This window comes from Leptomonas pyrrhocoris (genome assembly GCF_001293395.1).
Source record: "Leptomonas pyrrhocoris isolate H10 chromosome Unknown, whole genome shotgun sequence".
Taxonomy (NCBI): Eukaryota; Euglenozoa; class Kinetoplastea; order Trypanosomatida; family Trypanosomatidae; genus Leptomonas; species Leptomonas pyrrhocoris.
Genome location: NW_015438382.1, coordinates 221,759 through 236,735, shown reverse-complemented (window position 1 = coordinate 236,735; position 14,977 = coordinate 221,759). Strand labels below are relative to the sequence as shown.

At 55.7% G+C, this 14,977-nt stretch overlaps 6 protein-coding genes across 6 annotated transcripts; all 6 read right to left on the bottom strand.

Annotated features, from left to right (window-relative positions):
- Window positions 1-981: 981 nt before the first annotated feature.
- On the bottom strand, window positions 982-2,070 carry ABB37_08790 (putative surface antigen protein; the record flags this gene model as incomplete). The annotated part of the gene is made up of 1 exon (XM_015807904.1): window positions 982-2,070. The coding sequence occupies one exon, from the start codon at window positions 2,068-2,070 to the stop codon at window positions 982-984; it is 1,089 nt and encodes a 362-aa protein (XP_015653562.1).
- A 1,487-nt stretch (window positions 2,071-3,557) lies between these two features.
- ABB37_08789 (putative surface antigen protein) lies at window positions 3,558-5,462 on the bottom strand (the record flags this gene model as incomplete). The annotated part of the gene is made up of 1 exon (XM_015807903.1): window positions 3,558-5,462. Exon 1 carries the CDS (start codon window positions 5,337-5,339, stop codon window positions 3,558-3,560), a length of 1,782 nt encoding a protein of 593 aa, XP_015653561.1. The 5' UTR covers window positions 5,340-5,462.
- A 506-nt stretch (window positions 5,463-5,968) lies between these two features.
- On the bottom strand, window positions 5,969-7,683 carry ABB37_08788 (putative myo-inositol-1 phosphatase; the record flags this gene model as incomplete). The annotated part of the gene is made up of 1 exon (XM_015807902.1): window positions 5,969-7,683. The coding sequence occupies exon 1, from the start codon at window positions 7,340-7,342 to the stop codon at window positions 5,969-5,971; it is 1,374 nt and encodes a 457-aa protein (XP_015653560.1). The 5' UTR covers window positions 7,343-7,683.
- A 1,111-nt stretch (window positions 7,684-8,794) lies between these two features.
- On the bottom strand, window positions 8,795-9,205 carry ABB37_08787 (hypothetical protein; the record flags this gene model as incomplete). Its single annotated transcript, XM_015807901.1, has 1 exon — window positions 8,795-9,205. One exon carries the CDS (start codon window positions 9,203-9,205, stop codon window positions 8,795-8,797), a length of 411 nt encoding a protein of 136 aa, XP_015653559.1.
- Window positions 9,206-11,177: 1,972 nt separating this feature from the next.
- On the bottom strand, window positions 11,178-11,501 carry ABB37_08786 (hypothetical protein; the record flags this gene model as incomplete). The annotated part of the gene is made up of 1 exon (XM_015807900.1): window positions 11,178-11,501. The coding sequence occupies one exon, from the start codon at window positions 11,499-11,501 to the stop codon at window positions 11,178-11,180; it is 324 nt and encodes a 107-aa protein (XP_015653558.1).
- Window positions 11,502-11,972: 471 nt separating this feature from the next.
- Window positions 11,973-14,660, bottom strand: ABB37_08785 (putative mitochondrial ATP-binding cassette protein subfamily G, member 4; the record flags this gene model as incomplete). The annotated part of the gene is made up of 1 exon (XM_015807899.1): window positions 11,973-14,660. The coding sequence occupies exon 1, from the start codon at window positions 14,169-14,171 to the stop codon at window positions 11,973-11,975; it is 2,199 nt and encodes a 732-aa protein (XP_015653557.1). The 5' UTR covers window positions 14,172-14,660.
- Window positions 14,661-14,977: the final 317 nt, after the last annotated feature.

The window sequence follows — 14,977 nt, the reverse complement described above, 5'->3', positions numbered from 1 at the left end:
AATGGATGAATAAGGAAACAAAGGACGGACACGGTGAGAGGGTGCAACGAGCGGGGAGAGAGGGAAAGAGAACGAAAGAAAGACGGATACAGGCAGCGCATTTCCATGAATATGTGAAAGGTAAAATGGAGAAACAACGACAACAAACGAGACAACACACACACAAAAGGCCATTGAGATGCAGTATAACGCTGCCACGCGCACATCCCAATTTTTTTATTCAGTTGAATAACACCGTTTCGTTTTGTTTCGGCTGCAAAAGTGAGGCGCAGAGCCGATCAGCAAGAAGAAGATAAGAAGAAAAAAACCAGCAGTCGAACACAGAGGAGGAGCAGAGCCGTCTCTCTCGCGCCAAGACGCAAAAAGACCATCATGAACAGGCTGCGTTGCTTCTTAAGCACGCGAGTACACACAGAGAAAGAGAGAGGGAGAGAGACAAAACAAATGCTGCGTCATCGCTCAACTTCCACTCCGCCCACTCTTCTGTTTTCCTCCCTGCCAAAAGCAACAGCAATAGAAAACACACGCCGCCACGAGAGAGAGAGAGAGACATGGTTGCCCATCACGTTTCCAGGCCGAAGAAATGGAATTGAACAAAACGCCTTTAAAAACAAACAGACCAAGAAAGAGGTTCACATACGTCGTAACGGGGCGCACTAAGGACTGTGCGCTGGAACATGTATAAAGAGAGAGAGAGAGGAGGGTAATGAACGAGAGATGCAAAGGGTAGGTAGAAGTGCCCGTTAGAAGTGTGGATCAGATTAGAAAAACAAAACAATCAACAACAATGGCAACAGTATGGTCAGACGCCTGCGACTTCACCACAATGCCGCGTAGGGCAAACCGTGAGAAGAATCAGAGGGAGGAGAAAAATCAAATAAACCAATAAAAAGAACAAGAAGAAGAGATCTTCACCCGCAACGCTGCTGCGCGTTGATCTCTATTCGTTTTTAATCCATATGTGCTCTTTACATCTAGAGTTTAGGCGACTTCTTTATCGCCGCCCACGTGCACGACGACGTCGGTAGATGCCACATCCTCCTCGTTGCTGCGACGCTCTTGTCCTGGCAAGGTCGTGTACAGGAGCGCATCCGCAGCGCCACCGCGTGCGTCGTCCCACGCATCGAACGTGCCGGCATCCACGCGGCTCGCACGGCGGCGGAGGTAGCAGCGGTACCAAACGGCGCCTACCATCGCGGTCGTCGCTAGCACACCCGCCAGCACAAAGAGCAGCACGGCCCACCACGCTAGCCCCTCCGACGCGGGGTCGTCGCCACACACGATAGCCGCGCCGGGACACCGTTTCGAGGCGTCCGAGGTCAGTCCCGCCTCGCTTGTTGTGATATGCCGCGAGCACAGCCACTCCTTCGGCACGCAGCCCGTCACCTGCGTCCCGGTAAAGTTTGCGTGTGTCAAATTGCTGAAGCCACCCCACGCCCCCGGGACCGTGCCGGTGAGCGCCGTGTACGCCACGTCGAACACCTCCAGGTGCAGCGCCCCGTAGACGGCGGGCAGCGTGCCGGTGAGGGCGGTGTGACCAAGGAAGACCTTCGTGAGCTTCGGCATGCTGCCCCACTGCGGCGGCAGGGTGCCGGCGAGCCGGGTGTTCGACACGTCAAACTGCCGGAGTCGCGGCATGCCGCCCCACGCCGGAGGCAACACACCGGAGAGCTGTGTGTGGGACATGTCAAAGACGACAAACTTCGGCAGCGTGCCCCACTCCGACGGGAGCGCGCCGGTGAGGTCGACGTGAGAGATGTTGATGTACAGCAGGTTTGTCATGCCTGCCCATTCCACAGGCAACGGACCGGTGACGTTGGTGGACGAGAGGTCAAAGTGGGAGAGTTGCGTCATGTTGCCCCACTCCGGTGGCAGGGTGCCCGACACCTGCGTGTGGGAGAGGTTGACGTAGAACATGCGCTGCATCGCGCCCCACTCGGGCGGCAGCGTGCCGGCGAGCGCCGTCGAGTCCGCCGTAAACTCCCACAGCTTCGCCATGGTGTGCCACGCCGTGGGCAGCGTGCCGGAGACGGACGTGTTGGACACCTCGAAGGTCTGCAGAGCCGTCATGCCACTCCACTCGCCGGGCACCGCGCCGGTGATAGTGCTGTCCGATGCACTGAAGGCCTTGAGGGTGGCGAGAACCCCCCAGCTGGGCGGCAGCGTCCCGGAAATACCCGAATTGCCATCAATGGAAAGGACCGATACGCGGACCAGCGACGCGTTCAGGTCTGCATCGAGTGCCGGCAGAGTGCCGGAGAGGGCCAAACTGGAGAGCGAGACGGTCACGCCATTGGAGGTGCAGGAGATGCTGGGCCACGAGCAGTAGTCGACGGAGGGGTCCCAGAGGCGGGCCAGCGCGGGCAGAGCCTGCGTCAACGACAGCAAAAAGCGGCGGGTGTGGGTGTCCTCGTCTGGGGTGTAAGGGCTGGCGCCTGCGGTGCACACCACGCACACAGCAGCAGCAGCAGCAGCAGCAGTGACGACAGCACAGGTGTGCGTGCGCAGCAGCAGCGGTGTATGGCAGCAAGCATCCTCGACTTTTGTGTTGTTAGTCGCCGAGAGAAGAGATGATAAGATCGAGGAGGTGGACTACCTCGACGTGCGAGTTTGTGTACTGGTGTGGGAGGAAAGGGTCTGAGGCAGCGAGCGGCAGGCTGAGAGGATGCACGTGACAACGTGTGTGTGTGTGTGAGGTGGATGAGGCGAGGGTGTGGAAGCAAGGAGGGAGAGGCGAGAAACACGAACACATGCAGTGGAAGGGCGGTACTAGAGGGCCCAAGCAAACAACCAAAGAAAAGAGCAGCAGCTCTGCACGGGAGGGCGGTGCGGTGCTGATGGGCAACCGGCGTCAGCATCACGCCCGGTGCCAGAAGGCCACGCACGCGTCGTAGGTGTGTGTGTGTGTGTGTGTGTGCATGTGAGTGTGTGTCAACGGTTGATTCTCATCCTTTTCTTTGGCGATTCGCTTTTCCGCTGGCGACGCAGCGGGACCGCAGGAGAGACGGCAAAAGCGGCGTCGAAGTGCAACACAAAGAAACACACACGCGGCGTTGCCGTTGAGGGCACCAAAGAAATAATAATAATAATAGAGGAGAAAGCAGTGAGACACGCGCGTTTGAGAAAGTAAAAAGAAGAAAAAAAAAACAACAGCTACATGCGATCAGCGAAACGAGGGGTGACGAAACCACACGCACACGGGGGAGGTCGGGAGAGGAGAAGTCCATGACGCACCGCATGGCCCTCCTTTACAAGCGTCCAAGAGCGCGGCCCATGCAAATGGAGGAGGAGAAGAAACCCCCTGCAGTAAAACAACAACAAAAAAGGAAAGAAAGAAGGAAACGACTTGCCTTACATCGGCGCTGGTGTTTCGGTCCGCTTCCCAAGGGCAAGAGAGACAGCAAGCAGAAGACTGAAGCTCGACGTGGTGAGCGTCAGATCGAAACGGCGAAAGAAACGAAAAGAAGAAGCGGGGTCCGGGTCTCGGTCAGGTGCATCCCGCATCGTCGTGACACTGCCGCAGCAGAGGCACGCTAACAGGGACACTCTCCCACACGTCACCCCGCATTACCACTACGAACACCAGAGACGGCGTCCTCGCGCGGCCCACCGGCGTACCGCACAGGTGCCTCGTCCGCATTCATGCGGTGGTGCCACGCATCCAACTGCCCGTGGGGGATCACCGGTGCACTGCGCCGGCACCACGCATCCACGATGACGGCGACCACCACCACGCCGCACGTCACCACCACCACCGTGAGCAGCCACTGCAGAAGCGCAACGACGCCGCGTAAGGGGCAGATTTCGGATGCCTTCGGGCAACGACCCGACGCAGCCGGCGTGAGACCAACGTCGGCGGCCGTCAGGCCCCGCCGGCACAGCCACGCGATGGGCACACACCCCGTCATCTGCGTGTCCGCGACACGCACCACCTCCAGGGCGGTCATGTTGCCCCACGACTCCGGAATGGTGCCGGAGAGCTGCGTCGCGTTGAGCATCAGCGCCCTCATCTTGTACATGCTTTTCCAGGGCGAAGGCAGGGTGCCGCTGATGGGGGTGCCGGAGATATCGAAGTCGTACAGCCTTGTCCAGTTCTTCCACTCCACGGGCAGCGTACCGGTGATGGAAGTACCAGCGACGTCAAAGTGGTTCATGGCGCTCAAGGTCTTCCACTCCACGGGCAGCGTGCCGGAAATAGCGGTGCCATTCACGTTGAAAGCCATCACCAGTGATATGTTGGACCAGACCGCGGGCAGTGTACCGATGATGCCCGTGTGCGCCGCATCGAAGGTCCCAAGCGTGGGCAGGCTGCTCCATTCACGTGGCAGTGTGCCGCTGATGGCGGTGTACGACACATCAAGGGACCAAATACCGCGTGCGGCACCCCACTCTGCTGGCAGTGCACCGCGGATGGCGGTGTGAGAAAGGTCCAGCGAGCTCACCACACTGGAGTTGCTCCACGCAGCCGGGAGAGTGCCGGTGATATGGGTGCCCGACAGACAAAGGCGATGCAGCGACGGCATCGTGACCCACTCCAAGGGCAGCGTGCCAGAGACCTTCGTATTCTTCAGGCTCAAGGAAGATAATGCCGGTGCCTCCCTCCACGCGGAGGGCAGGGGGCCGGTCAGGCGCGTGTTGTCGAGGTTCAGCTCCCCAAGGGAGGCCATCCGACCCCACTCCGGCGGCAGGGTGCCCGACACTTGTGTACTCGACAGATAGAGGAATGCAAGTGGGGCCATCTCACTCCATGTGGGCGGCAGGGTGCCAGAGAGGTCCGTGTGGCGCAGGTCCAACTTTCGGAGGGAGACCATCCGATCCCACGCGGGCGGCAGGGTGCCGGAGAGGGTTGTATCCGACACGTCAAGGTGCTGCAGCCTCGTCATGTTCACCCACTGCGGCGGCAGCGTGCCTGCGATACCGCTGTTCTTGAGGTACAACCACTGCAGTGCCGCCAGGTCCCCCCAGCTGGGCGGCAGCGTCCCACCAATCGCTGGGTTGTTGGTGATGGAAAGGACCGATACGCGGATCAGCGACGCGTTTAGGTCTGCATCGAGTGCCGGCAGAGTGCCGGAGAGGGCCCAGTTGGAGAGGTACACACCAACACCGCTGGAGGTGCAGTATACTTCCTTCCACGAGCAGTAGTCGACGGAGGGGTCCCAGAGACGGGCCAGCGCGGGCAGAGCCTGCGTCAACGACAGCAAAAAGCGGCGGGTGTGGGTGTCCTCGTCTGGGGTGTAAGGGCTGGCGCCTGCGGTGCACACCACGCACAGCAGCAGCAGCAGCAGTGACGACAGCACAGGTGTGCGTGCGCGGCAGCAGCGGTGTATGGCAGCAAGCATCCTGTAGTGATGAAGTAAAACACACGTAGTAGAGGTTTGGCACACACACACACACAGCTGTAAACGTGAGATGATGAAGTTTAAGGACTAGAGTTGTGGTCAAGCACGTTGCCGAGAGGACCTTTTGCAAACGGAGAGCAAAAAAAGCAAAGGGCAGAAAGGTAGGTAGAAGCACAAGAGACCGTGCAGAGGAGAGAGAAGGATGACACGACGTGGGGATGCAGTGGTGCGCAGACCGCTGCAGACGACGACGGTGGCGCAAGCAACATGAAAAGCAGATAAGGAGGGGGAGTCGAGCACACACCCGTAAAACGAGCAGGCGTATGATGGGCGAGAGACAAAGAAAAAAAAATGTCCAGTCTTTTCCCTAAAAGAGCTTCGAGAAAGCAAAAGAAAGACCTTTTTGATGACGGTGTGTGTTGTGAAACGGAGATTCACTCGATGCGCATGAGCAGTCCACGCCGTTACCGTAGACAACACGGCATTCTACCCCCTACACACACACACACGACATGCATGAACAGAACAGTAAGAAAAAACGTATTCAATTGCAATAATGATGATAACAATAACGATAAAGAACAACAACTAACCAACACACAAGTGCAAACAAATCTCCCCTGTTGCAGCTATTTCTTAAGCAACCAAAAGCGTCCGAAGTTGTGGTTAACGCATCGCTTCGTGAGCAGTTCAGCCAGCTCTTGGTTCGCCGCGGCCACGATGGTGGTATCTCGTGCCATATCGAACGCATCGCCCAGCATGTTGTACACTAACCCTCCCGCCTCCGTCACGAGCAGCGAGCCGGCGCAGACATCCCACGCCTTGCCGGCTGGCTCTAGATAGGCATCGACGCGGCCGGCCGCGATCTGGGCGAAGGTGGTGACGGAGCTGCCGTAGCAGCGAAGCCCCGCCACGGGCAGCGTGGCGAGCTCCTCCCGCATGCGGGCGCTGCAGTCCACTGCCTCCGCGTGCCGGCGCTGACGGATCGTCGCGGCATCAGGACGGGCGGCCTCCGTCGTCGTCAGCTCCACCCCGTACGGGTAGTTGAAGACGACGAGGGCGGTGCGAGGCGTGGCGTTGGTGTTCACGTGTAGACGACGCCCGTTTAAGTACGCGCCCTGGCCGCGGATGGCGGTGAAGAGCTCGCCATTGCACTCCGGCACCACGCTAGGGCTCGAATGGGTCATAACAGGCAGCGTCGTAGCATCTGCGGAGGCGGGCACGTGTGTCTCTGTTTTAGGACCTGCGCTGGCTGTTTTATTCATCTTTGCTGCCGCGGAGGGGGCGGTGGCGGTAGAAGATAGTCCCGTCAAAGGTGCGACAGCTGCGGCATCGCTCGTTGTCGTGGCGCTGCTTGGCATCCCGGTCGGGGAAGAGGAGGAGAGGGTGAGTTGCTGCTGCGCCTGCTGCTGCACACTCCGCAGCATGGCGGACGCGGCGGTGGTGAGGCGAACGCCAGAGCTGATGAACGGGGTAAAGACGACGGCGAGCACGGGCTGCTTGCGGTGCGTGAGACCGATGCTGACGCAGCAGTCCGGCAGCCCGTGGACGAAGGACATGGTCCCATCGATCGGGTCCACTACCCACGTGTAGTCGTCCGTCAGCGGCGTCGTCGGGTTCAGCTCCTCCGTCATGAAGGCGAAGCGCACGTGCGGCTTGTCCTTTTGCACCTCCGCGGCGTACTGCCGCAAGATGCGGGTAATGACCTCGTCACACTGCGTGTCGTACCGCGTAACGAGGTCCGTCGCCGATGTCTTTGTCTCGATCAGCAGGTCAGTGGAGAGCGATTCGCTAGGCCCCCCTGAGCGTGCGGTAGTTGCAGTAGGAGTAGCAGCGGTGGTGGCGTCGTTGTTGGAGGGTGCACTGCGCATCGTTGCCGCTGCGGCAGCGGCTGCGCGGCGCTTCTCGACGCTTTGCCAGATGATGCGGCCCGCCTTCTCCGCCGCCTCGATGGCGACCCCGAGGGCCTCCATCAGATCCACCTCTGTCTCGTCCTCGTACATGTTGACGCTCGACACCCTCAACACACACACACACACTCGAACAGATAAATAATTAACAGTCCTGCCAAAAAAAAAATCAAAAAACTCAAAAGTCGATAAGACAGCAGAAAGTCGATTTTTTACACGTTTTGACGTGAGCCGCGACGCGTCAATCTGCAGGAGGGAGGGAGGGAGAGGGAGTGTGTGTGTGCGGGTACGCCTCTTTCTTTGCTTTGAGGTCGTTTTGCCTTGAAAAAAGGAAGAAAAAATGGAAGACCTATTACGATAGATAGTGCCGCTAAAGCCCTCGCCCTTAGAGTGAATGACCGGCTCCGTCAAAAGGTGTTTCAGCTGCAGCGACTCAGAACATGGGATTGACAGAAAAAGATAAAATAAGACAGATAATACATATATATCAGATCGCGGCAGGGGAGGAAGTAAATGGAGAGTGATGTGATGAACAGGATAACGCATGAGGGCTGCTCCATTCCAATTCGCACCGTTTTTAACTTCTACTACATCCAACACAAGAAAGGTGCTCTTCTGCGTTGTGTACTTCTCCTGTTGTCAAAAGGAAAGCCACGAAAGCAGAAGCAGCGAGACAACGGTGTAGGAAGAAATCATGGAGAAAGATATGAGTCACGGCGAGGCGACCATCACCTGCCGCTATCTTTTACGGTGCCCACCTCAATCAACTACGGAAGGACCTGTTATTTCCGTCCGCTCTGCGCGCCTATTCCTGCTGTTCGCCATCTACTCCACACTCGTTGTTATCCTGTGATGTCTCTCGTCTTCTTTTTGAAAGTTTCACCTTGCTTGCTTGCCCATACAGCTCAACACAAGACGATTGCAACGCTCAATAATAATAATAGGAAGAAGCAAACATTTCAATAGATAGCGCAACGACCACGAGCAGGTCCTTTGTTGAGCTTGCTGCCGGTTGCCCTTCTAGATCTTTTTCTCCTCTTTCGAAATACAGAGGCATTCGCCGACAGAAACACACACACACACACACACGTACACATCGACTTACCTGCACTTATATATCTAAATACACGCGATTGTGAACTCCAACACCCTCATAAAAAGAACGACGATAACACGTATGTAAGGGTCGTCTCCGCTTCGTGGGAGGACGAGAGGGGCGACTTTCAAACAGGGGGGGGGGGAACAACAAGAGAAAAAATGTTTTCCCAGCTCCTTTGTCCATCAAATTTGCCGCATTCCAAAACAAAAGAAGAAGAGAGGTCGCGTCTACGAGCTCAAAGAGACAATGACTTCGTTTCGTTCAACGAAGTGAATATATATATATATATATATATATATATGTGTAAATAAGTATATAGACAACAGAGAACCTTGAGCAGCGATCACAACATGGGAGGAATGGGAGGAATGGGAGAAATATATATATGTGTGAATGTTTGCTGCAGCGATAGGGTGCTCCTTTGCGTCCTTTTCTCACCGTGCTTTTCATTTTGGATAAACTAGAAAACGACGATTCTCGATCGGACCACCACCGACCTCAAAGACCCGAAGATGCGACCAATAACGCCTGTTTCGTCCTTCGCCTTCGCCTTCGGTGTGTGTGTGTGTGTGTGTGTGCCCTCTCCCCACGCTCGTGTCGCACCGTACACGGACTTCTACTGTGAGGGGAGATGGGAAAAAACCACCACACAATAAAGAAAACAAGAAAAGATGCTCTACGCAGGTGGACGCGGGGTGGAACACACAGACAGAGGAGGAAATAGGGAAACAAAGCCATCCACAACAACGGCGGCGGCGTCTGGTGGTACGGAGGCGGGAGGGGTCCACGCGGTCACCGCACTGCTCGGTCGAATAGAGTAAATGACAAGAACGATGAGTATGAAAAGTTAGAAGCATTGAAAAAAAGAAGAAGAGAAGAAAACGCCTCTTACTGCGGGGAGGCTTTGTGCAGCTGCATATTTGATCTCTCAGAGGAACACCAATAATAATAATAATAATAATAATAATAAGATACTAAACCAAGCAACACAATCACAATCACACACACACACACACACACACACACACACTTCTTGGGCACCCGTGCGCCTGTCTTTTCTCATAGCCGTCCATAACAAGGAGAGAGGGGAGAGAGAGAGAAGAAATCATCGAAATAATAAAATGAGGAAATGAAAACATCAAAGAGGATTTTGCTAAATTACCGTAGACGCACCGTCTCGAGAACAACAACAACAACACCCCGTTTCTTCTTGCGGTACTCCCCCACTTCCACCGAAGCTGCACGTCATCATCATCGTCATCATCGTCAACAGAGAGAGAGAGAGATGGGGAAAATAAAAAGAATTCTAAGGGAAGATGAAGAGGTCGTAGTCATGGAAAGGATCCGGAAAAAAAAACCCGGAGTCGGTGTACACTGCGATAATACAAATATGCTTCACGCACACACAACATCCACACAATAGATACAGTAGATGTGGCAGGAAAACACTTCAATGGTGAGGGGTAAATAGTAATAAAGAAGACAACAATGATGATTCGATAAAGGAGTCACACCATACAGAGAAAAGCAAGAATCGACAACGTAGGAGAACCACACACGCGTGCGTTATCGTGCCCGGAGAGAAGCGAGAGAAGGGAAGGATGGACAGGAGCGAGAATCATCAACTGAAGGTTCTTTGAACGGGGGAAACCAATTATCGCACTCAGCCCCTCAGAAGACGACAGCTAAATTAAATAATAATAATAGTAATTCAACACGAACCGGTAAGAAGAAAATTAAGACGTAGAGTTACAGCTTCCAAGAAAGGCACAACAACGGAGAACGGCAGCAAACACAGAAGAAGAGGAAAAGGAAGAAAACAAAAAGAAAAGGGAAGAGAGACAGAGAGCACAGTGCCGCAGGGGCGGCAAGGCTTGCTTATCTCAGTGTCGGGCGACCTGCACAGAACAGCACAGTAACGAACTAACTAAAAATAACAACAGTCAATTTTCCCTTTTAGAGAGTACTTCTCCCCATTGGTGATATCGCCACCGGTGGAGTAAGTGGGACCTCGTCGTTACTTCACTGTAGTAGATATATATTTGTAAGCAAATATGATTTCCGTTATGAACACGCAACACATGAGGCCGCGCAGAGGGTGCGAAGAAACAACAAAGCATATATATATATATATATATATAATAACAACAACAAACAAACAAGCAAACGACAAAGGCAGTTAAACACAACAACAGGAAAAGAAACTAAAGTAAAAGGCTGGACTCTGCTCTTATAAAAAGGCCCATTTCTTTCCTTCGCCAGGTGGTGTCTGGGCACCCGTGTTGGTACCACGTAGAAGTGAAGAACGCAAAGAAACGAGAGGCAGGAGTCGAGCTCCCATGAGCGACGGTACTCCTCTTTCACCCTTGTCTACTCACGGGGGAAGGAAGGAAAAAGCGCTGACAGGCGCACACAGAGAGAAAGAAAGAAAAAAGCCTTGTCCGTGCGCACCCGAGAAGCAACGTTCCCGTGTGGGTCACACACGTAGCTCCTGCGAGACAGCAAACAAACAACAAAGCCAAAATGTGTAAACACAAGAAGAAGGCAGCGCGCCACACCGCGGAAGAGAGCTGTACGTGCGCTTTCTGCGCAGCGCCGTCTGATTCAGGGAGAGGAAGACCACGAAAACAAAACAAAACCGGGAGATGAAGGAGCGCCGTGGGCTTCGAATTTTACTTTTTCTTTTGTTACCTCGTAAATCGGCGACGCCGCAAATCTACTGAAAAGAAAAAAAAAGGAGAAAACGTAAAGAGTACCAACAAGAGACTTAACCGGTAAAGCAGGCGAGGTGCAGTCCCGTACACACACTCGAACTTCCTACCCCTTCTGTCAGGTGGTGGACGAAAAAAGAGAGTAAAAGGGCGAGGGAAGGCCGGATGCGCGATATACTCCTGTATTTTCCTTCCTCTTTTGACTGCAACCCGCGTCTATACGCAGGTGTGCTTGCATGGAAATCCAATTCACTTTGGTGTATGCGTTTGGCTGCGTTCCGATTCGTGCTGGTGTTCCGCAAACAGGCAGAGAAAGGGAATGCTTGATATCAGCTATTCGAAAAGAGCAGGGAGGGATGTCTTCCGACTCCACGTTCGGGTACGCGCACAACTGCAGCAGCAACATCTGCAAAGAGAGAGAGAGAGAGAGGATGCTTCTCATGAATGAATGAGGTGATAACGTGTCTTATGGCAACACGTACTAAAAAAGAAAGAAAGAGTTCAACAACAAACTCGATTCACCAACATACACGTTACATGGGTGAGGAAACAACAATGCGGATACCTCCTTCTGCGGTGTTCCGCTGTGCACGATCCTTCCACCCTTCTTCCCTCCCCCCTCCACCGTATTTTTCAGCTTTCTTCCCTCCGGCATCGAGTTGTGTTTGTAGTCCACCACGAGTGACGCGCTCAGTTTTCTTTTTAATCAACTGTTCTTTTGTTTTGAAGAGGGCAGGTTCCTCTCCCCCCACCTCCGCTGCTTTTCTTTTGCTGTGACCCTCCTCCACCTGCAACGCTGTCGCGCGTGCGTGCCCGCGAAGGAAAACGCGAGCCGCAGTGATGCCGTGACGGACAATCCACCGCTGCCTTTCCTCCCTTTCTTTTAGTGCTTTCCATTGCTATCAGTGCGCTCTTACTCCACCTCAATATCGATGGGGCTCTCTTCGTAGGTCACCGGGGTGTCCAGCGAGGACAGCGTCGCACGCTCGCTATCGTCGGCGTAGAAGGGCTGGCGGCGCGAGGAATGGGCGGACGGCGTGGCGGCCCCGGTCGAGCCGTACGCGTTCGACGGCGTGGCTATCGAGCCGATCAGCGTCGAGTTCGCATCGGACAGCTCGTCGTTGCTGCGTGCAGACGCGATGGCGCGCGGCGAGGCGACCCGCTTGCTGAGGTTCTTGACGAACTGCAGCTTACCGCGGCGCTGGCGTCCTTGATAGTAGAGGGAGGTGGCACCGATGACGCGCAGGCCAATCTGGTAGACGATGAGCGAGACGAAGGTCTGCCAGTAGTGCCAACCCTGGAAGCCCATGTACTCAATCACGGCGTCGCCGTTGGGGTAGGTGCACGAGGTCGTCACGGGGCTGCAGATTACTTTGAGGTGTCGGAACTCGTTCGTGAAGACGCCGAGGTAGGCGTGGCGGGGGAAGGAGAGGTAGTTCAGCCACTCCCAGTACGGGTACAGACGGTCCGTGTTGGCGAACATGCCCGACACAATGAAGAGCGGCAGCAGAACCAGCGGCACCATCGCAAAGGCCGCCTGCGACTCCTTGAAGAAGGTGGCGAACATGAGGCCAAAGGCGTAGCCGAAGTTGCCGAGCAGCACGAGGATGAACCAGTTCACAAAGAAGGCGTCGGCGCTGCGGTAGAAGTGAATCATAAAGTACGCGATGAGGTCAAACACGGTGGGGAAGAGCACCTGCCACGGCAGCTCGGCGGCGTTCTTGGCGAGGAAGTAGATGTACGCGTTGTAGGCGTCGTTCGCCTGCTCCTGCAGAAACACAGCGCGCTCAGGCGGGAAGGCGGCGATGCCGTTCATGGCCGCCCCGAAGAGGTTGTTCATGAGGGTGATGTAGAGCGATCCCTGGCGATCCTGCACGCCCTGCTGACTCAGCTTCACGTTGATGAAGAAGAGGCCCAGGAAGACGGCGAAGAAGAGGGTTTGGATGGCGCGGCCGTAGAAGTTGCCGGGATCGCGCATGTACATGCGCCATGACCGTTTCAGCAGCTCCATAAACTGCAGACAGAAGTTTGCGCCCTTCAGCTTCAGCTGCTCCTCGAGGTAGTCGTCCGTCATCGTAATCGCCCCCGTCACCGGCGTCAGACACGGGTTGGTCTCCGCGGCATCGGACATGATGTAGTCTTCCCAGGCGAGCCACAGCTGCGACAGGATTTCCTCCGGTAGCTGCAGCAAGTTCATGAAGTACTCCGTCGGGTTCGTGCGGGGCGGGACGTGGTAGCCGAGGGAGGCGAAGTATTCGATAGAGTCCGCGGTGGGGCCGTGGTAGATGACGTGGCCACGCGCGAGCAGCAGCAGATCGTCGAAGAGGCCGAACAGCTCCGACGACGGGGAGTGCACCGTGGCGATGACGGTGCGCATATCGTTCTTCGCGAGATCCTGCAGCAGCTGCCCCACGCGGACGGCGTTGACGGAGTCGAGGCCGGTCGTCGGCTCGTCGAGCAGCATAACAAAAGGGTTCGTAATCAACTCCGTGCCGATGTTCGCACGCTTCCGCTCCCCGCCAGAGACGCCCTTGAGAATGCCAGCGATGCCGAGGATGGTGTCCTGGCACTTGGTGAGGGAGAGACGCTTGATCACGTTGGCGGTGCGGCGACGGGCGGCGTCCGCGTCGAGGCCGAGGCGCAGACGAGCCGAAAAGTGGATCGCCTCCCGCGGAGTGTCCTTGCCCATCACGATATCATCCTGAGACACGTACGACACCAGACGCTTGTAGCGCTGTTGATAGATGTTGTTGTTCATGAAGCAGCACCCTTCCTGGCGCGCGGTGGCGTTGAAGAGCTTGCCGGTGATGGTGCCCATCAGCGTCGTCTTGCCCGCACCAGAGGGACCCATAATGGCGAGCACGCGTCCGCCCTTGGCGCATCCGCTAAGGTTAAATAGCAGCGTTTTGTAGGTGATGTTGCCGTTCTTGTCCTCCACGGGGACCTGGTAGGTCAAGTTCTCCCACGTGAAGTTCACGGCGTGGCCGAGGGTAGGCGCCTTTGCCTCGTGGTCATCGGGGACCGCGTCGGAGGCGGAGGGCTGGGTGGGCTCGTGCGGGGACTCCTCGTGGGCCTCGCTGTGCGCCGCATCTTGATCGCCTTGGGTGCCCATGGCGTTACGGCCCAGGCGGCGTTCGCTGCGGGAGAAGAAAATAGCAAAGAAGAGGAAGGAGCAGAGCGAGGAGGAGACGGAAGGAAGAAGCCTTCAGCTGCCTCCGCAACGGAGAAAAGGAAAAGAAAAGGTCTGGTGGCGTCAACAGGGGACTCGTGAATCCCGACAGCAGCCGCAACAGAGAGGAAGGAAAAAGAAGCCTGAAGCAGTGCGAGGAGAATAGACGATGGTCACTGCCGAAGACGTGGGGATGAAGCGAAGCAAACAGAACCAGAAAGCAACGTCCTTTACCGATTGTGCAGGACGGACCTCAAAGCTCTTGCGGCTGTCGACGTGCGTGCGTGCGTATGTGTGTGCGTGTGTGTGTCTGGGTGTGTGTATGTAAGCGGAGCCACACAGAAGGCTTTGAATGGCTGTGGCAAAGATGCGAGTGCGGAGACGAAGACGCTGAGCGAAAGAGAGAAAGAAAAGGAAAGAGATACGACCTCTGCCGTGTGCAAATGAAGGCGAGACAAACAAGGAGAGATAGGTAGAGGATATAAGGAGCGGTAGGAGGCGACCACCGTGATACGTACACGCCGGCTGCCGGGCATTCTCGGCTGCGTGGCATCCTTCCCCTACATCGGAAAGGGGAGGCAGCTCTGTGCAGGTGCCATAAGATTCTGTCTTTGCGTTTTCTTCTGCATCCTCAGCACTTCTTATCACTGACGAGAACACGGTGGAAAGGAGTCTTTCCTACAAGAGGGGGGGAGCCCGTCAGGCTTGTGCATTACGCCCCCCCCCCCCCACACACACACACACACACA